The sequence below is a fragment of the Lissotriton vulgaris genome, chromosome 11, assembly GCF_964263255.1.
Source record: "Lissotriton vulgaris chromosome 11, aLisVul1.2, whole genome shotgun sequence".
Lineage (NCBI taxonomy): Eukaryota > Metazoa > Chordata > Amphibia > Caudata > Salamandridae > Lissotriton > Lissotriton vulgaris.
Genome location: NC_141699.1, coordinates 1,077,042,735 through 1,077,060,988, shown reverse-complemented (window position 1 = coordinate 1,077,060,988; position 18,254 = coordinate 1,077,042,735). Strand labels below are relative to the sequence as shown.

General features: G+C 42.1%; 1 protein-coding gene across 1 annotated transcript in view; it reads left to right on the top strand.

Annotated features, from left to right (window-relative positions):
* LOC147684151 (acetylcholine receptor subunit delta-like) overlaps positions 1-18,254 on the top strand; it is an 88,070-nt gene that overhangs the window by 10,737 nt on the left and 59,079 nt on the right. Inside the window, exons 2-3 of the mRNA XM_086944547.1 lie at positions 11,940-12,085; positions 14,798-14,842. Of these exons, the coding sequence (XP_086800673.1) occupies positions 11,940-12,085; positions 14,798-14,842 (191 nt within the window). The remainder of the gene's footprint in view (positions 1-11,939; positions 12,086-14,797; positions 14,843-18,254) is intronic.

The following is an 18,254-nucleotide window of genomic DNA, read 5'->3' as shown; positions in this document are numbered from 1 at the left end:
TAGAGAATAGTTTAATTTACTATCCAATACCTTCCCTACTATCCACGGGGACTGGAGTTGGAATAGTAAATTAAACTATTCACTATCCAGCGCCCCCCAACGCAAGTCGTTGTAACGACTTGCTTTGTAAAACCTGCGTCGTAACGGTACGCGTTGTAAAAGCACGCGTTGTACCTTCATACATCCAGTGCAACTATAATAGACAGCCGTATATTACAGATAAATAAATCAAGGTAGGAAATCGCAATAAAGTAGAAGAAATGGGTGGATTGAGACAGGTAAAAAATGGTGCGGAGACGGGATGAAAGAGGAAGTCAATGGTTGAGAATAAGGCTGGTGAAGTGGAAGATAGAATGAAACTGAAATGAAGAAAGATGTTGATAAGAGAGTGTGAAACAGACTTGAAAGAAGCAGGGCAGAAACAGTAGTTGTGGGCGATTAGAAGGTAACAGGGAAAGCCAGAGGTGATAGAGGATTTAGGTTAGCTTGAGCAGTACATGGTGAGAGTAGAGAAATGTGGTGAATGAATGTGAGCACAGTGGCTAGATTAGGTCAAGCTTTCCATCAATCACTTTGCTTTTTTGATGCCCTAAGTGTGATAGGTATGCTCAGACGTGAATCCCGCGCTCACTGTGCTGCTGGAATCGAGCTGTAACTGGCTGATGAACCCATAATAAGCATAAAACAGTCCTAGATTGCTTGTATTCCGGTTCAGGCAGGACTTGACATAGCAGTTTGCGCTAGATGGTTCCCATTGGAGCAGGGTCAAGACTGATTTGCATATCTAAACTCAGGTGGCATTGTGGACGAATAATGATGGATAGGGAACTTAAGACAAAATCATAAACGTACTACTTTTGTTATTCACAGAAGGCATTTAGTAGTAGTAAAGTTAGGATTTTGTCTTAAGTTTGACTTAAGACAAACTTAAGACAAACTTAAGACAGACTTAAGACAAACTTAAGACAGACTTAAGACAAAATCCTAGCTTAAGTCTGTCTTAAGTCTGTCTTAAGTTTGTCTTAAGTCAAACTTAAGAAAAAATCCTAACTGTACTACTACTAAATGCCTTCTGTGAATACTAAATGTAGTAAGTTTAGGATTTTGTTTTAAGTTAGTTCTGTGAATCCGGCCCTATGTCATTAATATCGTTTACAAAAATATTTGTGTTGTTAATATCATTTACAAAAAAGTATATGTTAATATCAATGTTAAAAATATCTATGTAGTTAATATTGTTTACAAAAATATTGCTGTTAATGATATTGTTTTAAAAAATTTTTATGCATTTCAGTATGTTTTAATTGTATATGTTTTAAATTGTTTGTATAATTATTGTTATTTTTTTATACAGTTTGTAAAATGTTTTTCAATGTATGTTTTTATTGTAATTTTTAATGTTGTAGCAGGTTGTGGGTTTTGTAGGGGTATAGGGTGGGAAGTAATTTAATTATAATGATGTAATAATTAATTTATAATCATTAATCATTATTTAATTAATTATGTAAAGAATGTGTGTTTGTTTAAATAGGTTTGTATATGTATATATGTGTAAATATTAAACATTTAATTTACATTATATTAACGTTATGTTAAAGTATTTAATATGTACTGCTTTTCACTATATATATTAAAATATAAAATTCAAATCAAATTCAAATCGCTGTGTATTGTTTACAAGTCACTCAATAATCAAGGTCCCCACTTTCTCAAACAGAATCTTCTCCATCATGTCCCAACCCGATCTCTTCGTTCCTCTATTCAGAACTTCTTGGCTGTGCCTCGCACTAGAACAGTCACCTGGGGCGACAGGCGTTTCCTGGTTGCCGCCCCTAGACTCTGGAACACCCTTCCTGCACATATCCGAGCAAGTCCCTCCCTGTTCACATTCCGCAAACAGCTAAAGACGTGGTTATTTGACCAATAGCCTTGTATATCTTCTTTACCCCAGTTGCTGATCCATCCCTTAATTAGCGCCGAGACACCCACGGGTATTCGCCGCGCTCTACAAATGTTAATAAATAAATAAATAAATAAATAATTAAAACAAAATGTTATTGTATATATTCTTTCGATATCAGTGCAAAACAATATTTTCCCCCCAATATTTTTGTACTTACCATTATAAATATAGGACAATTATATTTTTGTAGTTCGATATTTTTGAAACAGTATTTCTGTATCACAATATTTTTGGCCTCAATATTCTGGCACTGAACCAGGTCCTGGTTCAGATGTCATGCATATGTGTGTTCCAGCCCAATAAGTAGGCATCCATGACCACAGTAGCCTGTGATTACAGGGGACTGAAGAGGCAACCTACTGTTAGGTTTTAGCAGCACATCCACTAATGAAGATCCAGCAGAATAGATAGGAATATATTTCCCTTAACTGTAAAGCACCCCTGGCATTGGAGCCACTACCATATCAAATGTTACTAAGAAGCTCTCATTCACCCTCAGGAGCAACAAGATACCACCAAACCTAAAAGTAGCAGGACTTACAGACACAAGTGAAGACTGACTCAGAAGTAGCTAAATCAAATACATCTAACTCTAGGAGAAGAGGTAGCAGATATCACATTTGAAGGATGCCCTAGTGCAAATATTATCCTTTTTTTAGGGGTGGGTGGAACTCATGGAGTTACATGAAAACTCAGCGAGATTCTGCGGAGTTCCATGAACGGGCAGAATTAGGCATGTTGGGCTACTCATGCTGCTTTTTTGCGCCAGGAGCTCGTTCCACGCTGAAATATCAGCGCAGATGACATGACGTGGCAAGACAGAGAGCACTGCTCCTCAAGTTGATTTTGCTGCCACCCAATTAAATTTTCTACTCAAGCAGCAGTTTCTGACCACAAACAGATGTGACAGCCTGCGACAAACCGCTTAGGGGAAATCTTTCCGGATGCCCTCCCAGTGACGCACATTGCACTATGGTACGACAAACCTCGCTCACACTCACGAACATTTTATTGGCACGCCACGCATGAGAAAAAAATCTGCCACATGGAGGTTGGCAGAATTTGTCAGGAACTCCACGTTACGTCTGCAGCGGAGCAGAATTTATCACACAAACCTACTAAAAAGGAGTAAAAAATGGCAAAAAATTCCCGATTCTGCCAGACACTTGTGGGATCAAAAAACAAAAATGAAATGGTGATCAGGCTGCATGTATAAACTATAAGCCCTGAGGACACCACCCTTGGGGCTTGATCATGAGCCTGGCGTTCCAAGAACCACCACACTGGTGGGGGCACGGTGGTGGCAGTCTCCTGACCGCCCCCACCCTCTATGCATGCATACCAGTTCCTGCAAAGCATGGACTTTTAAGTCCATTATATGTTGTTATGTTAGTTACATTTCTAATGCACGCAGATACTACATGAGTGTCCCGGCGCGAGTCTAGCTTGAGAGAGGGGAGCAGGATCAGATGAATAAGTGCATTTTTAGTTTTTTCTTGAACACATTGATATCCTGAGTGCAATGGAGAGCCAGGGGCAGCTCATTCCAGCAAAGGGTGGCCTTAGAGGACAGAAAGCTACCGCCCATCCTTTGCAGCCGGAAACACGGGACTTAAGCCAAAGATTAGGAGGGAGAGCGCAGGTGTCTTGCAGGGGTGTAGAAGGAGAACCGTTTCTGAAGATAGCCAGGCCCTGTGGCGTGCAGAGCACGAAGGGCGATGACTAAGGTCTTGAACCTGACTCTCTCTGTCGTAGGCAGCCAGTGTAGAGTGCGAAGATGTTGTTTTTCACGCTACATCTGGCCGAAATGTTCAGGAGAAGCCTGGCTGCCGCATTCTGCACTACTTGCAGTTTATTTAACAAGTAACTCAGGATGCCGGCATAAAGCACATTGGCGTAATCCAACTGAGAAAGAATAAGGGCACAGGTGACTGTCTCCTTGGCTGCCTGAGGAAGAAGAGGAAGGAACATCCAGAGAATTTTTAGAAGTCCAAAGCATGTACCGGTCAACCTCTTGATCTGGGTTGCGAACAAGAGGGTCTCCTCGTACCATGCCATGCAGGAACTGTTTTTGGTGTTCCCATTGCGGTGCCCATTTTCAGGGCACCACTGCCGGAATGTAAAAAAAGCCCGCCAGGCGTGAGAATAACTCATAATCTGACAGGCAGCCTAACCTTAGGTTTGGCAGTGTGGTGGCGCGGCAGACCCGGCGTCGCACCCCCAAACTCGTAATCAGATCCAGGTTGAATTCATAATGGGTTAGGGGCTGTGTGCTCCCCTCCACGTGCCTCCAGATGCCCAAGGCCAAAAACATTGTTTATAGAGAGGGAAGGGACGCGTGCCCCCAGAGCCATAAGAGGCCCCGGGAAGCCCACCCCAGGGCAAACATATGTATGGGAGGGGGATGTGCAGCCACCCTTGCTGAGCCATCAGAGGCCCTGGGAAGCCCACCCCGGGCTGGTACATATTATGTATGCAGAAGGGTGATGACCATCCCCTCCCTCTGTGCCATGTGAGGCTTGGGGGAACCCACCCCTGGGACTGAATCATTAAAGAAAGGGAGGGGGCAGTGTGGCTGCCCTCCTGAGCCTTAAGAAGCCTTGTGGAGCCCACCCCCAGGGCCAAAAGTTTGTAAAATGAGAAGGACTCTGCGCATTCCCCCTCCCTTAACTTCTAAAGGTCCTAGGGAGCCCACCCCCAGGGCTGATTACTTGAAGGGAGGGGGCTGTTCAGCCCCTCTCCTTGAGCCCTTTGGCACTAGAGACCCTATCCCTCCGGGTTGGCTCAGATTCTGATATTCCAGGGAGCCCACCTCCAGGACATAGTGGTTTCCCTACCTGCAGTGGCATGGGCAGGGAAACCTGAGTTTGCTCTCGCTTGGCTGGAGCATTTCCAAAACTCTCCCCAAACACTAAGTCCGCTCCCATGGTGTGAGAGCTTCAGAAATGCCCCAGACTAGCTGGGAGCAGACGTTTGATCGGTTTCATGCCCGAAGTGATGCGGGCAGGTAAACAGATCAAAATATTGCTCCTGCCTGCTGGAATCAGCATTAGTAGCTGCAACCTATGGCCGGGAGCAATGCCGGCTCATGCTGTATACAGGGAGCCGGCTGTGAGAGCTTTAGGGCTTCCCTCACGGCCCCCAAAGAGACAATGGTGGGTGTCCAGGATGGGTACCAGGGCACCAACCTTTTATAGTGCAGGACCCAGGAAAGAAGGCTGCGTGCCTCCCTCCCCCTAAAAATAACGCCAGGCCCTGGGGGATGTGGTACCCAGGGTGGAGATCGACCCGGGAAGGAGGGCCGCACACCCCCCCATTTATTTAAATAGGTGATACCTGTGGTGATGGGCCCCCAAGGCTTATAACTGCTTGTGGAGAGAGCCGCGCTACCCGCTCCACCCCTTAAAGAAATACAGGGCCCTGGATGTGGGGGCCCAGGACCCAAAGTGGCAGTGATGTCATCAGTGATGTCATTTGAGAGGTCATCAGAGATGTCATAAATTAGGTCATAGAACATGTCATTAGTGATGTCCTATGTGTGGTCATGAGCAGTGCATGGTGAGGGCGCAAGTAATAGTTAGTGCTGCTAACTATAACTGGTGCATTTCTGTGTTTTCTATAGTTCAAAAAGTTAATGTTGTCACTTACAAGTTCACCTAACTATAACGTTACTTTAACCTTTGTTTTTTTTTTGTGAATATATGTATAAACTATTAGAAATTCACTGCAAACTCTACAGTTTTAAAATGAAAAATGCCCTTGAATATGCCAGTTATAGGTAAGTGACATTAGTACTTCTTGGTTTCGGACATTCTTAATGATATAATATGTGAGATCATAAGCAGTGTGTCAAAAGTGGTGCAAGTAATACTTATAGCAATTAAGTTTAATAGTTGAATTTTAGTGCTTTCATGTTTATAAAACGGTTGTGTTTTTCAATGAATTTCTAAGGTTTTTATGTAAGTTAAATTTTACTAACTTACTTAGGAATAACTCCACTTTAACCTTTGTTTTTTAGCAGTGAATTTCAATGTTTTTTTTAACATAAAGTAAAATCTTATTATGATGCACATATAGCCAATCCACAGCGGTGCATAGCCTGCTGCCAGGCCCCGCACCCAACTCCCCATGGGCAGCCAACAAAGCACAAATGCCAAACTAGTCACAGACCTGCCCCTCTTCTTTTTAAAATGTGTGGTTTTTTCCAGCGGGTGTCCCACAGGACCACTCAAGGGCTATGCTTGCTCTTGTGGGACTCCAGAGGGACTGTGATGACCCAAACACATTTTGTTTACAATGTTGTGCCCTTGGAACCCCCAAAAGGCCTAGTGGATCATGGTATGCCTACCCTCTTATATACTTTTTAACTTTATTTTTATAGATTCGGAGACTAGTCACCAAATCGTATAATGGTGGCTGCAAAATCTTTCTTTGTTGCAGACAGGCAATCACATCACTGGGTCCCTCAATTGTCCTGCAGGCCCAGTCGTACACCAACAGAAATCTCTATTTTCTAAAACTTCATTTTGCTAAAATAGATTTACAGCAAATTCCAACAAGCATACTCTCTGGATATAAATCTAGGTTTCTGCCAAATGTAGTGTAATTCTGTTCAGACATTTCCTCTTTTGGCTGTTCAATTTATTTTCCCTACGGAAACTGAATGGGGAAAAAGGTGTTTTGGGGCTGCCCCTTTTTCTTGGCTCCCACTTAATGGATCACCTTGAAACCTACCATAAAGGAGCTGAAATAAATGAACTTTTTTTGTTTTAAAGTAGTGTGAAAATTCGTCAAACATCACCAAAGTTACTTAGCAAAATAAAAAACAAAATTCCTAAGGAAACTCCTTCTTGTGTATCACTACATGGAAAGCTTTGTTCACAGTATTTCCTGGTCAGTCATGTGTTTGAAGTGTAAGTTAAGAAACAGAAAAAATTGGGTACTTGGACAAGTAACACAATATTTTTCTGCAAGATTTATGGTAGCATAATATAGAAGACCAACTTGGAAGTAAATCAATTATCAACACAGTACTGTCCGTGCATACTGTTTCTATTATAAATGAACACACTAATCAATATGGTGGCTGAACTTAAGGTCTCGATAGATAAACAAAATGTATAAATGATGATATATTATATATAAAGCATATGATGGGCAAATTACTGTCACAGAATTAATTTAAGTGTGAAGTATGATACTCCTTCTGTCTCTCAGGGATTTTCAAAGATAATCGTTGAAGTCTCCGTGGGCTATCATATAATAATGCACTTCAATAGAGCCCAATGTCCAATATTAAATGAAAAAATATATAGATTTAAAATCATGTGAGAGCACACCAAAAAGAGGAGTTACAAGCTCAGTACAAATACTAGCAAACAAGCTTTATAAAGGCACATTGAGTTCTTCTCCACTGTTTAATCATGTAGGTTCAGATGTTTCCAAATCAATTATGTGACAGGATTACAATGTTCTAAGTTCCAAAAACCCAGCTCCATCTCTGGGATCTTTTGCCACTCTATCAGCGTCCAATCATTCTTATGGAAATCTTCTGTTTGGATATTTTACATCAGGATTATTGATGGTGTTAATATGTTCCGTATCAGTTTCTTGACCTGAAAGAAGTTTCTTCCACCAAACCGAAGGTTACAAGGGAATGTCAAAACTTCCATGATATATTCAGAATGGTATGTTATTTGTTTCTTACCCTCTTTTTTGATTATTCAGAGGAGTAACAAATCATCTAGTACTTTGTTTGAAAGATTTCATCTTTTGTAACAAAAGAAACCTAGAATTTTATTGAATAGTTAATGACAGATACATTTTCATCCATTAAGCCACAACAACACATCCCTCTTGTAATTTCAGAGATCTTCCTACCACACAATCACGCGATACTTTTGCAAGAAAATCCAACTTTTTAAAGGTGGTAATGTGGGTTTGCTTACTTAATATTTCAATCAGTCTAAATGTATCGTCATTGCTTACATCTTGTTTTGATTCTCTCAATTTTCTTTGCGTGAGGTCCAGTGCTTTTCTATTCTGAGTCTACTTTAGACATTGCCTTTCCTAACAACCTCTAGCTCTATAGCTCTCTTACGTCTTATTCCTAAACAATTGTAATTGTTTGTTTCAGTAATTACCTGTAGGCAACATCCCTCTTAGGAGCTATTAGATGACTACTAGTGGCATTGAAAATACTGTAGCCCAGTGTTGGTTTTATGTGGAGAAGTATGGATGTAGCTGCTATTCTTGTAAATTCAGATAAAAAAATCAGTTGCAATGATATTATAGTTTATGGTTAATGTCATAAATGCCAAATTGAATTCATTCATCTTCCAGATCTTGATGAACTCTACCATCTCATTCTCCTAACCATAGCAAATAATAAACAAATCATTGATGCAACACAGCCACAATTATTGCATTTTAAGTACATCTCTCCAAGGAGGGGGAGGGAGGTGCCAGGCCACCGGCTCCTCCCACCAGCCCATGATGAAATTTGTGTTGCTCATCCTGAATTTTTTTATCAGCATCATGTTGTGCTTGTACGGGTCAATGTGTCTAACACTCAATTAAGGCTGACAAGCACCTTTACGGTTGATTTTACTAGAGAATGCATTTGTATTTGGTGTAGCAATGATGCAAACGGGTTACCAGTGTATATGGTTAAAACCTTGGATATGAAATCAGTTGTGTCTCTAAAGTAATATTGTAAAGGTAAGTCTCTACAAGAGGAAAGAGAAAGTGATAAATGTAAATGGATGTATTTTTCAGGTGACTCCAGATGGATGACATTAATGGTTGTTTAAAATATTAGGATTCACTTAAAAATCATAGTTTAAGTCAGGCATGGGATCAAAATAAAACTGAAAAACCATGGAAATCACCAAATATGGTTAGGTTCACAAAACCATAACTCACACAAATTCTTGGAAAACCAAAGCCGCACACCAATTGAAATGCATATTGATAAAGACCCTTTATGTGACAAACACAATTCCAGCTAACATAAATGATGTTACAGATGTTAAAATAAAACACCACATGTGGAGAAGCCAAAAGTCTAACATGTGTTTTATGGAAAAATAGTGAGCAACACCAGCTCTACTGTGCAGATGTTGAAAATAACTTGGAGGTCTAGGCCTACAAAATTAATGATATTTAGCAAAGAATATTGCAGCTAAAGGTCAATTCAGATAAATAAAAAAATTACACTAATATTTGATAAACTTTATTTTAAGATTTTCAATTACATAAACCATTGGTGCGCACACAGTAGCGAGCAGAGGCGATACATAGGCATGTAAAACAATGACAATGTTGTCAGACATCGGCCCCTCCCCCTCCCCCCTACCTCCATAGTCTGGGGCAAGAACTGAGCATTTAAGTTATTTCTCCCCCTCCTCATCCTCCCCATCAGTGCCCACTGAATCCTCCCCTAAAGTGGTGCTCTGTCTACCTGTATGGGAGGTCCCGGCCTATAAATTGTGACATAACTCCCTCCAGAGCCTTAAGTTGTCCTCCGTTTGGCCATACTTAGCAGGGGTTGGGAGGAGGGCCTGTCTTGTGCACAACCAGTGAAGAAGGTCAAGCCCTGCTGGGCACAAACTTTGACAATGCACAGTGAGTGTTGGCTGAGTCTTCGCTTTCGAGCAAGCCCTGCAGCCATCATGCAGCAGGTGGCCTTTCAGGACCCAATAAAGACGGGTCTTTTATTCAGTCTTGAGTCTGGTCCTCAAAATTATCCATTATTTATTATGTTTTTTTTCCGTTTTGAGTTGTTTTGCCTGTTTTATTATATTGGCAAATAACCTCTTATAAACTCTAAACATCTTTTTATTGGTGGAATAGTTATGGTTATCTACTATCTAGTTGTTCTTAATCTTAGGGTACTTCTCTCTGCTCCTAAAGTTTGGGTTTATTCAGTCAATGCAATATAAGGCAAATATTTTGATGTGTGGTCTGCTTTGCAGTGTGTCTGCTTTCTGTGCATCGGTTGCCTAATTTTTTTGTTTTTGCTTATTCGCCCTGAAACTTCAAAACCCAATTTCCTTGCTTTGGCTTGAGGTGTTAAGTCATGATCAAACATCTAAAGGACTGTAGACCTCTTTCCTCCTGCTTAATTTCCCAGCACAGAGCTTGCAGATGACCCTCCTCATGTATGTTCAGTTTTTGCTCTCCTGGGGGAAGCTCCATGTTTGAAGGAGCACTGATTGTCTTTGTGAACTTCAACGGTGTCCTGTTTGTCACAAAATGGCGGACGTGCCTCCGGTTGCTATGGAACAGGCACTTTTTGATGTGATGAAAAGATATATGAAGTTTCACCTAATAAAACCTCAGAACGCTCATGGCAAAAACCAGCAGACCTTGATTCAAAACCAGAGACTGTGGAGGAAGTCCTGCCCTCTTTGCTAGGCATGCTGGGTTAGGGTTTGTCAGTGCTTCAGTTTAAAAAGAATAAACGCAGGGGCTCTCGTCGGGAGGCCACTGCAGATTGCACAACACATTGCCCCAGCCACTTGCAAATGACAGTACCAACACAACTAGTAACCATCACACTCTTACAAGTGTGACAATTCAGCCTATTTCAGGCCGCCATAGCTATAAGAATGGCTTGGGAGGCAGGTATTAGTTATTGCAAATGTAAACTGAACTAATAAGCAGGTGTTGTTGTGCTCATACCTAAATTAGCCAGACAGCGCCCTCATGTGGCACATGGTCATAAGCCCCGATGCTGGAAATTAGGTGCCGGGACTGAGCACCAGAAACCACTGGCTCAAACTAAGCACTGGGGTTAGTAGAGTCAGATATGAGTACATAGACTCGTACCTTTTAAAAAAGTTTGAGTTCACTATAAATGATCCGCAAAACACAATTTGGCCCCAGCCTACACTAAACAAAAACATTTCAACATGATTTCATGTATTTTTTATATGTTAAACAACACCAAAATTGTCTGGAATTTCCCAACTTTAAATCAAGTCTGTGAAATTGAATTATCATTGACACCTGGTTACTTTGGAAACCTTTGGTGATTTTGAAAAGGGAAACAACGAATAGAGCCAAAATGCTTTAAATATATTTAATCAATTATTTTTCGGGTAAGGAATAGCTGGACTCAGGAAGGCACATATCACCAAACAATGGTCTAGCCCTGTATTCTGTGCCACTACATAGAGTACCAGTGACTGATGTTACCTTGACTTAACCATGGAGCCATCATGGATAAATGTTCTCAAACATAGGAAATCTATACCATTTGAAGAGCTAAGTCGAGAAATATCACTTCCGGCTTCTTGCGGGTAGCAGTAGGTGGTAAACAGGCTAATGAAGACATACTGTGATAACAGCTAAGACGTGATTGGACAATCAAGGTAGATCCAGCTATTAGTGGTTACTAGGTCTATGTATGGATTAGGATGAAAGGATAAAAGTGATTACTTTGCTATCCCTTTCTGGAAAAGGCAAAGTGGGCAAATGTACATGAAACTTTTCTTATTGAAGGGTCTGCAGCCGTATCTCAATGTATAAGTGAATCATGCAGCCACACTCTAATATATGTTATTTATCTAGCCACCTGTTCATTTTTTTATACTGTTCCTGGAATGGTTTATCCAAACATGGGCGGTGTGCTGAACCAGCCAGGAAGACAGTGAAATAAATGTACATAGAAGTAATAAAAGATCAGATCTAAGACTAACACAATTTTTTATTTTATTAGTATTATTATTAGTTGTATTATTAGTATTAGTATAAGTAGTATTGGTGCCTTCTGTCTAGTTTGCATATTGTCAATAATGCAATAATGTATTTTCCTTATGCTTTATGTTATTTACTGAAATTTCTTTCAGGAAAGTATTAAACATCTATTCATTTTTTTACTTGAACTGCTTTCCCTCCCTTTTTGATATCTCTATGTGACTGTCCCCCACATCAAGAGCTCCAACCATGTTGCTGTTGTTTTACGTTGCAGGTCTTTCTGGCAGGAGTGAGGAGGAGACCCTCATCCATTACCTCATGGTTGATAAAGGTTATAACAAGGAGATTCGGCCAGTGAAAAACAAGGATGAAACTGTGGACGTCGCCCTTGAACTCACCCTCTCCAACCTCATTTCTCTTGTGAGTCACTCCTCTGCAGTAGCGGCTGCTCTCAATAGCAAGTGGTGGGCGGGGGTGGGAAGGTGTGGGGTGGGGGTAAATAACACACAAAAAAGCACTTACCTGCTGCCCGCCGTCTTTGGGTTCTGCTGCTGTCCGGACTCCATTTCCCCATGGGCTGGTGTACACAATGTGCAAGCTGCTAGACTTCAATCAAGACACTGCTCTCATACTGGTTATACAGCATGAGAACTGCACCATGATTGGTCTGAGTGGGCTGGTTTGATGCCAAACCGCCATGCACACTTACAGTGTGCACTACTCTTCCCCTGCTGTCATCATTGCCCCACCCTGCCCAGACATGACTGGCGCTAGGGGGAAAGAAAAATAAAACAATATTAAAATGGTTTTATTATCATTTTATTTTTCCCCTTTCCCTCAGCTGACTCTAATAAACAATGATTTTAATAAAATGATTTATGTGATTAAGGCAGCAACACACCTTGCCACAGAGATTGACCAAGGGTCTCATTCCCAGGGTCATGGTTTTTTGGATACTATTACCATCGGAGGTAGCGTTATCTTCAAATTGTAAGATAGATACCTCAAAATATGCACTGATTATGCATGTTTTCTCTCATTCTGAGCTGCAAACTCTGAAAATGTTGAGTTTCCCATAAAGTGCAGATGTTACACAAATTAAATTTGAAACTTAAAATTGTAATGAGTAAAAATAGTTATTCAAGTGCCCATAAATTCAGATATTAATCCAGTGCTTAATTTGTAAAAGAAAAAAAAAGGGCCGTGGCTCTCATCAGGAGGCCATTTCAGCTTGCACCACCCATTGTCCCTGCTATGCTGCCAATGATGGCACAACACAACTACTAACCATCACACTCCTACAAGTGTGACAATTCGGACTATTCCAGCCCCCCAAAGCTATAAGAATGGCTTGGGCGGCAGGTAATAGTCATTTTTAATGTCCATTGAATTGAGAATTATCTGTTGGTGTGTTCATCTCTAAATTACCCATACAGCGCCACCTTGTGGCAGACTGTCACAAGCGCCGGTGTTGACAATTAAGTACCGGTGCCGAGCACCGGAAACCACTGTCTCAAATTAAGAACTGATATACAAATAATATTCAAAACACTGCTAGTGAACTAATTAGAAACCGTGGGATAGATCAGTAGTTTGGACCCATCTAAATTCCAAGGAAGAAAAGTATTATGACTAAAACATCAATTATATGACTCAAGCTACAAATCAGATGAGGGATTACATATACATACTGAACTAAACAGTGATCTTCTTTACTGGCTTAGGAAGTTTCTGGAGTAAGAGCAAGGCTGCAGCTGGCGAGCTTCCAGAATTCAAAATAATGACATTATTCCTGCCAAAGACCAAATGGTACAGGCATTCACAAGGCATGCCCAATACACCTTTAAGGATGCAAAGCAATCTTCTACTTAAATCTTTCCTACACTGATTGCTTTGCACCCATGATCTTTGGTAGCCAAGCAACTTTCAAGGTTTGCTACATTAGTATGCAAAGAGTTCAGGGGGCGGGTTACACATACTGTGCACTGTCTAACTCTACACTTCTGCGTACCCTTAAGTGTGCTTACAAGGTGCAAACCAGAGGTCTGTGCATATTACAGCAAATGCACAGTTCTCAGTGTAGACATGAACCCATTAGGCAAAGACGAACCGGCTTTTTCAAGTTACCGGTCTCCCTTGCACTGAAGATGGCAACCTGGGCTCCTTTTTAAAGGGGAGGCAGAGATACCCCTGTACTCTGATACACAGAGTGACTGCTTCCGCCTGCAGGTAGATGCCTGGGACACTCGTACCTTCCATTGAAAGAGGCGCACTGATTGTATGGCACTTTTTTGGTGCACAGTCAGTGGACTCTTTGCCGCTGCACCCACATCTGTAACATGGTGCAGACTCAAAGGATTTACTCATTTGCAAGTGGCTACGGCCCTTACAAGTGAGGTCGTAGAACCTTGGGATCGCCCTGACGCCATCCTTATTATACAAAGGGTTCGGCAAGCATCTGCCGCCCCTTTTGTAGTACAGTAGGATTACAGTGGTGCCAAAAGGTGGGATACCCACTCATTACATGTTGTGGCACTATGTATAATACACTGTGAGGTGGTCATGGTCCACTTGTGTAGACGTCAAAGTTAAGTCCTGTAGCTCAGTCAAGCGAAGGACCTTCTTCCACCATTTCTATTGGACAAGTATCTCACTTAGGTAGAAAGTGATTTGCTTTAATGATGGCTTAGACCTTCAGTACTGCTCAATAGGCTTTGCATCAGCAGTAGAATGTATGTAGGCCTAATGTTGCACGCACAAGGAGCGTCTGCTTAAAGTAAGTCAAGAAGTGGTCCTCTTCTCACCGCCATGTGTTTTTTTTCATATTGGCACACTATACAAAGACTATTACACAATGGTTATAAGACCTCCACCCTCACATCTCAAGAAGGCCTGCCAACAATAAAATGGCCACCACCTTGGCAAGGAGCTATTAGAAATTCAGAGGGTGAGAGGTGCAAATCCTCCAGACTAACCTCAATGAGTGCCTTCAAGAGGCTATATGTCACTCTTCAGGCTTACATACCTTTATTCGAAACACGTTAGCGGTAAACAAATTCACATTCTGAATGTGTTTCCATAACTTAAAGGATAACCTGTAGTAATTGTATGCTTTGACTTACTCTCTTACAGAAAGAGGCTGATGAGACGCTAACATCAAATGTGTGGCTGAAGCATGTAAGATATATACTATTATTATTAATAGTAGACGTAGCAGTAGTAAAACTATTACCACTAGTAGTAGGAGAGGTAGTAGCAGAATTGTTGCTCCTGTTATTGCTATTTTTATCACTAATATTATTGTTCTTGTTGTTGTTTTGTTGTTGCCAGTTATTTTTATGATTATGAACAGTGCCTTGCAATGCTAATAAGGAAGTTCATTTTATTTAAAATCAGTCTGCTATGCCTAGTTTCAGTCTCAGCCAACACATCACAGCATGTTATTGTGCCTATACCGCCTGTGTGTAAACATCACATTGTTTGAGTAAAGAACTAGAGCGCTAACCTAGTTCATAGAGTGGCAGCACTGGAAGCCATGAAGGGAAACTTCACCTTCTGTGTGCCAGGGTGATTGTATATCATTGGTTCTTGCCTGCACAACTTCAAGTTCTAGAGCTGCAAGAAACCACAAAAGCGTTATTTATCCATCTGTGGTATAGTTAGATATTTAAAGTATTTTCAGCCCGCGAACATTGTTTTAAAGTGACCAGTTCATCAGAGTTTTATCCAGTTTTAAAATATTTGCTTGATTCTTCATATAAATCAGGTTGTGATTTTAAGAACTTTTTTTGATTGATAAAGCAATATTTCCCATTTCTGGATTGAACTTTGTGCAGTTTGGGTAAATGGTATTAGATACAATGAAAAACATTTTCTTCAAAGAAGAAGAAATACTCTCTCATCTATTGTATACATGCTTTCAGCATTGTACATTCTTGTGTTAGAGCACTGAAACATGCACAGAACTACACATACATATGAATAGAATGGGTGGGTAGCCCCATCATTTGCTCTAAAGACCAGGCCCGGCTCCAGGAATTTTTGTTTGGGTGGGCCAAGGGCACATTTGGGTGGGCCACTGCGGGCTCAATGTGTGGTTCTGGAGGTAGCCTACAAATAGAAAAAACTGTACTCCTGCGTGTGATAGAAGGGGATAACAGGAGATTCAGGGCCCTCCATTATTTTCAAAATCTCTTTCTAATCGTTAACTCTCTCAAAAAGTGTTTTGATCCCCATGTAAGGTCCTTTTGATGGGCAGAGGAGGTTTCTGAGGTGGGAGTATCAGGCAAGTAACACTACTCAGCCTGCCTCGTTGCCAGCCTTCAGAGAGAATCTCTCTTCATTATTACCTCCATCTGACCCCAGACTCTGCAGTACACTCCCTTCCAGGCCTGATCATCAATTTTCTACAATCTCTCTACCGTGCACCTTAACTCACAGCTAACCTTGGTCCCCAGCCACATATCAGGCACCACCTGGTTTCATTCTCCATAATCCCACTAAAAAGATTTGTAAAATCACCTTCAAACTGAAAACCCTGAATATAAGAGTAAATATAATTAGCACACACTTTAAAATATGTTACACAGTGGCCCTAATGACCCAACTGCTAATTAAATAAGCAAAAACATTACAGGGTCTATTATAGCGCCGGTGCAAAAGTATTTATTGGTGTCTCACCACTGACCTCTTACTCGGTAGACACCTTTACTACCACCCTCCAACAGTGCACTTCATCTCTCCTTAGCCCCTTTCAGTCATGACCTCCCCATCAGACTCCCTCCCTACCTGCCCCCCACCAGTGTCCCTCATCACTCCAAAGCCCCTCCCCATGACCACCTCCTCAGACTCCCACACAAATACCCTCCACCAGTGCCCCTTATCGCTCCATAACCCCTCCCCCATTGACCTCCTCCTGAGTCCCTCACTGCCACCCTCCACCAGTGTCCCTCATCGCTCCAAAGCACCTCCCCCATGACCTCATCGGATTCCCTCATTGCCACCCTCCTCCCAGACTCCCCCACTACCACCCTCCACCAGTGCCCCTCATCTCTCCATAGCTCCTCCCCATGACCTCCCCCTCCTCGGATTCCCTCATTGCCATCCTCCAACACTGGCCTTCATCTCTCCGTAGCCTCTTCCCCTCATGACCTCCTCCTCAGACTCCCTCCTACCACCCTCCACCAGTGCCCCTCAGCGCTCCATAGCCCCTCTCCATTACCTCCTCCCCAGACTCCCTCCCTACCACCCTTCACCAGTGCCCCTCATCACTCCAAAGCCCCTCTGACCCATGACCTCCTCCTCAGACTCCCTACATACCACCCTCCACCAGTGCCCATCACTCCAAAGCAACCCCCTCATTACCGCCTCCTCAGACTCCCTCCCTACCACCCTCCACCAGTGCCCCTCATGACCTCCTCCTCAGACTCCCTCCCTACCACCCTCCACCTGTGCCCATCATCACTAGAAGCAACTCCCCCTCATGATCTCCTCCTCAGACTCCCTTCCTACCCCTCCACCAGTGCCCCTCATCAGTCCAAAGCAACCCCCCTCATGACCGCCTCCTCAGACTCCCTCCCTACCACCCTTCACCAGTGCCCCTAATGACCTCCTCCTCAGAATCCCTTCCTACCCCTCCACCAGTGCCTCTCATCACTCCAAAGCCCCTCCCCCTTGACCTCCTCTTCAGACTCCCTCACAAACAACCTCCACCAGTGCCTTCCATCTCTCCGTATCTCCACCCCTCATGATGCCCCCCTCGGATTCCCTCATTGCCACCCTCCAACAGAGCCCATCATCACTCCATAGCCCCTCTCTCATATGCATTTTATTTCTTGTATAGCGCTACTCGTAGTGTAGGGTATCACAGTACTGTACATCACACACACAGTATGCAGACACAATGATTCATAAAAGTATCCAAATCAGCCTATAGGGAATGTCACATAAGCTAATGAAGATTACCAGGTGTAGGAATCACATCTCATCCATGCTGCTGGGCAATATGTATTAAGAGGGTTGGGTCTGGAGAACCACAAACACAGGATTTAAAGCATACCCCAGTGGTTGGCTGTACTGATTAGAAATTATATCTGCCCAAACTCTGTATTGCAACATTAGAATAATGAAATACTGGGAAAATTCGAACTAACTAGCAATACAAAAAAAAAAAATTTAATTATACCATTCTGGTTTGTATACACGTCTTTGATCACACTGTCCTATGTATCAAAGGATCTCTGTGACAAAGGCAGTAACCCACTGAGCTATCCACGTTAACTACAGTTCTATTGCATTTAAATACAGCAAGATCAACAATCCCCAAGGTTATTTGGACATGAATGATACCAACGATTTAAACTTCCGATGTAAATGAAAATGAAATAAACACGGCGTTCTAAGTATGTCTTTCTCACAGATTTAAAAAACACAATAGCCACACATTCTCGGATCGGTTAAACAAACAGCTCAAGGGGTCAGGAAGGTCTGGAAAACGAAACGGCAAAACAAACTCCTCTTTACCAGCAGAAAAGAATTAATTATCCACAAATCCAGTTCAAACGAAAGGCTTTGTCCCCTTCTCAGTGCT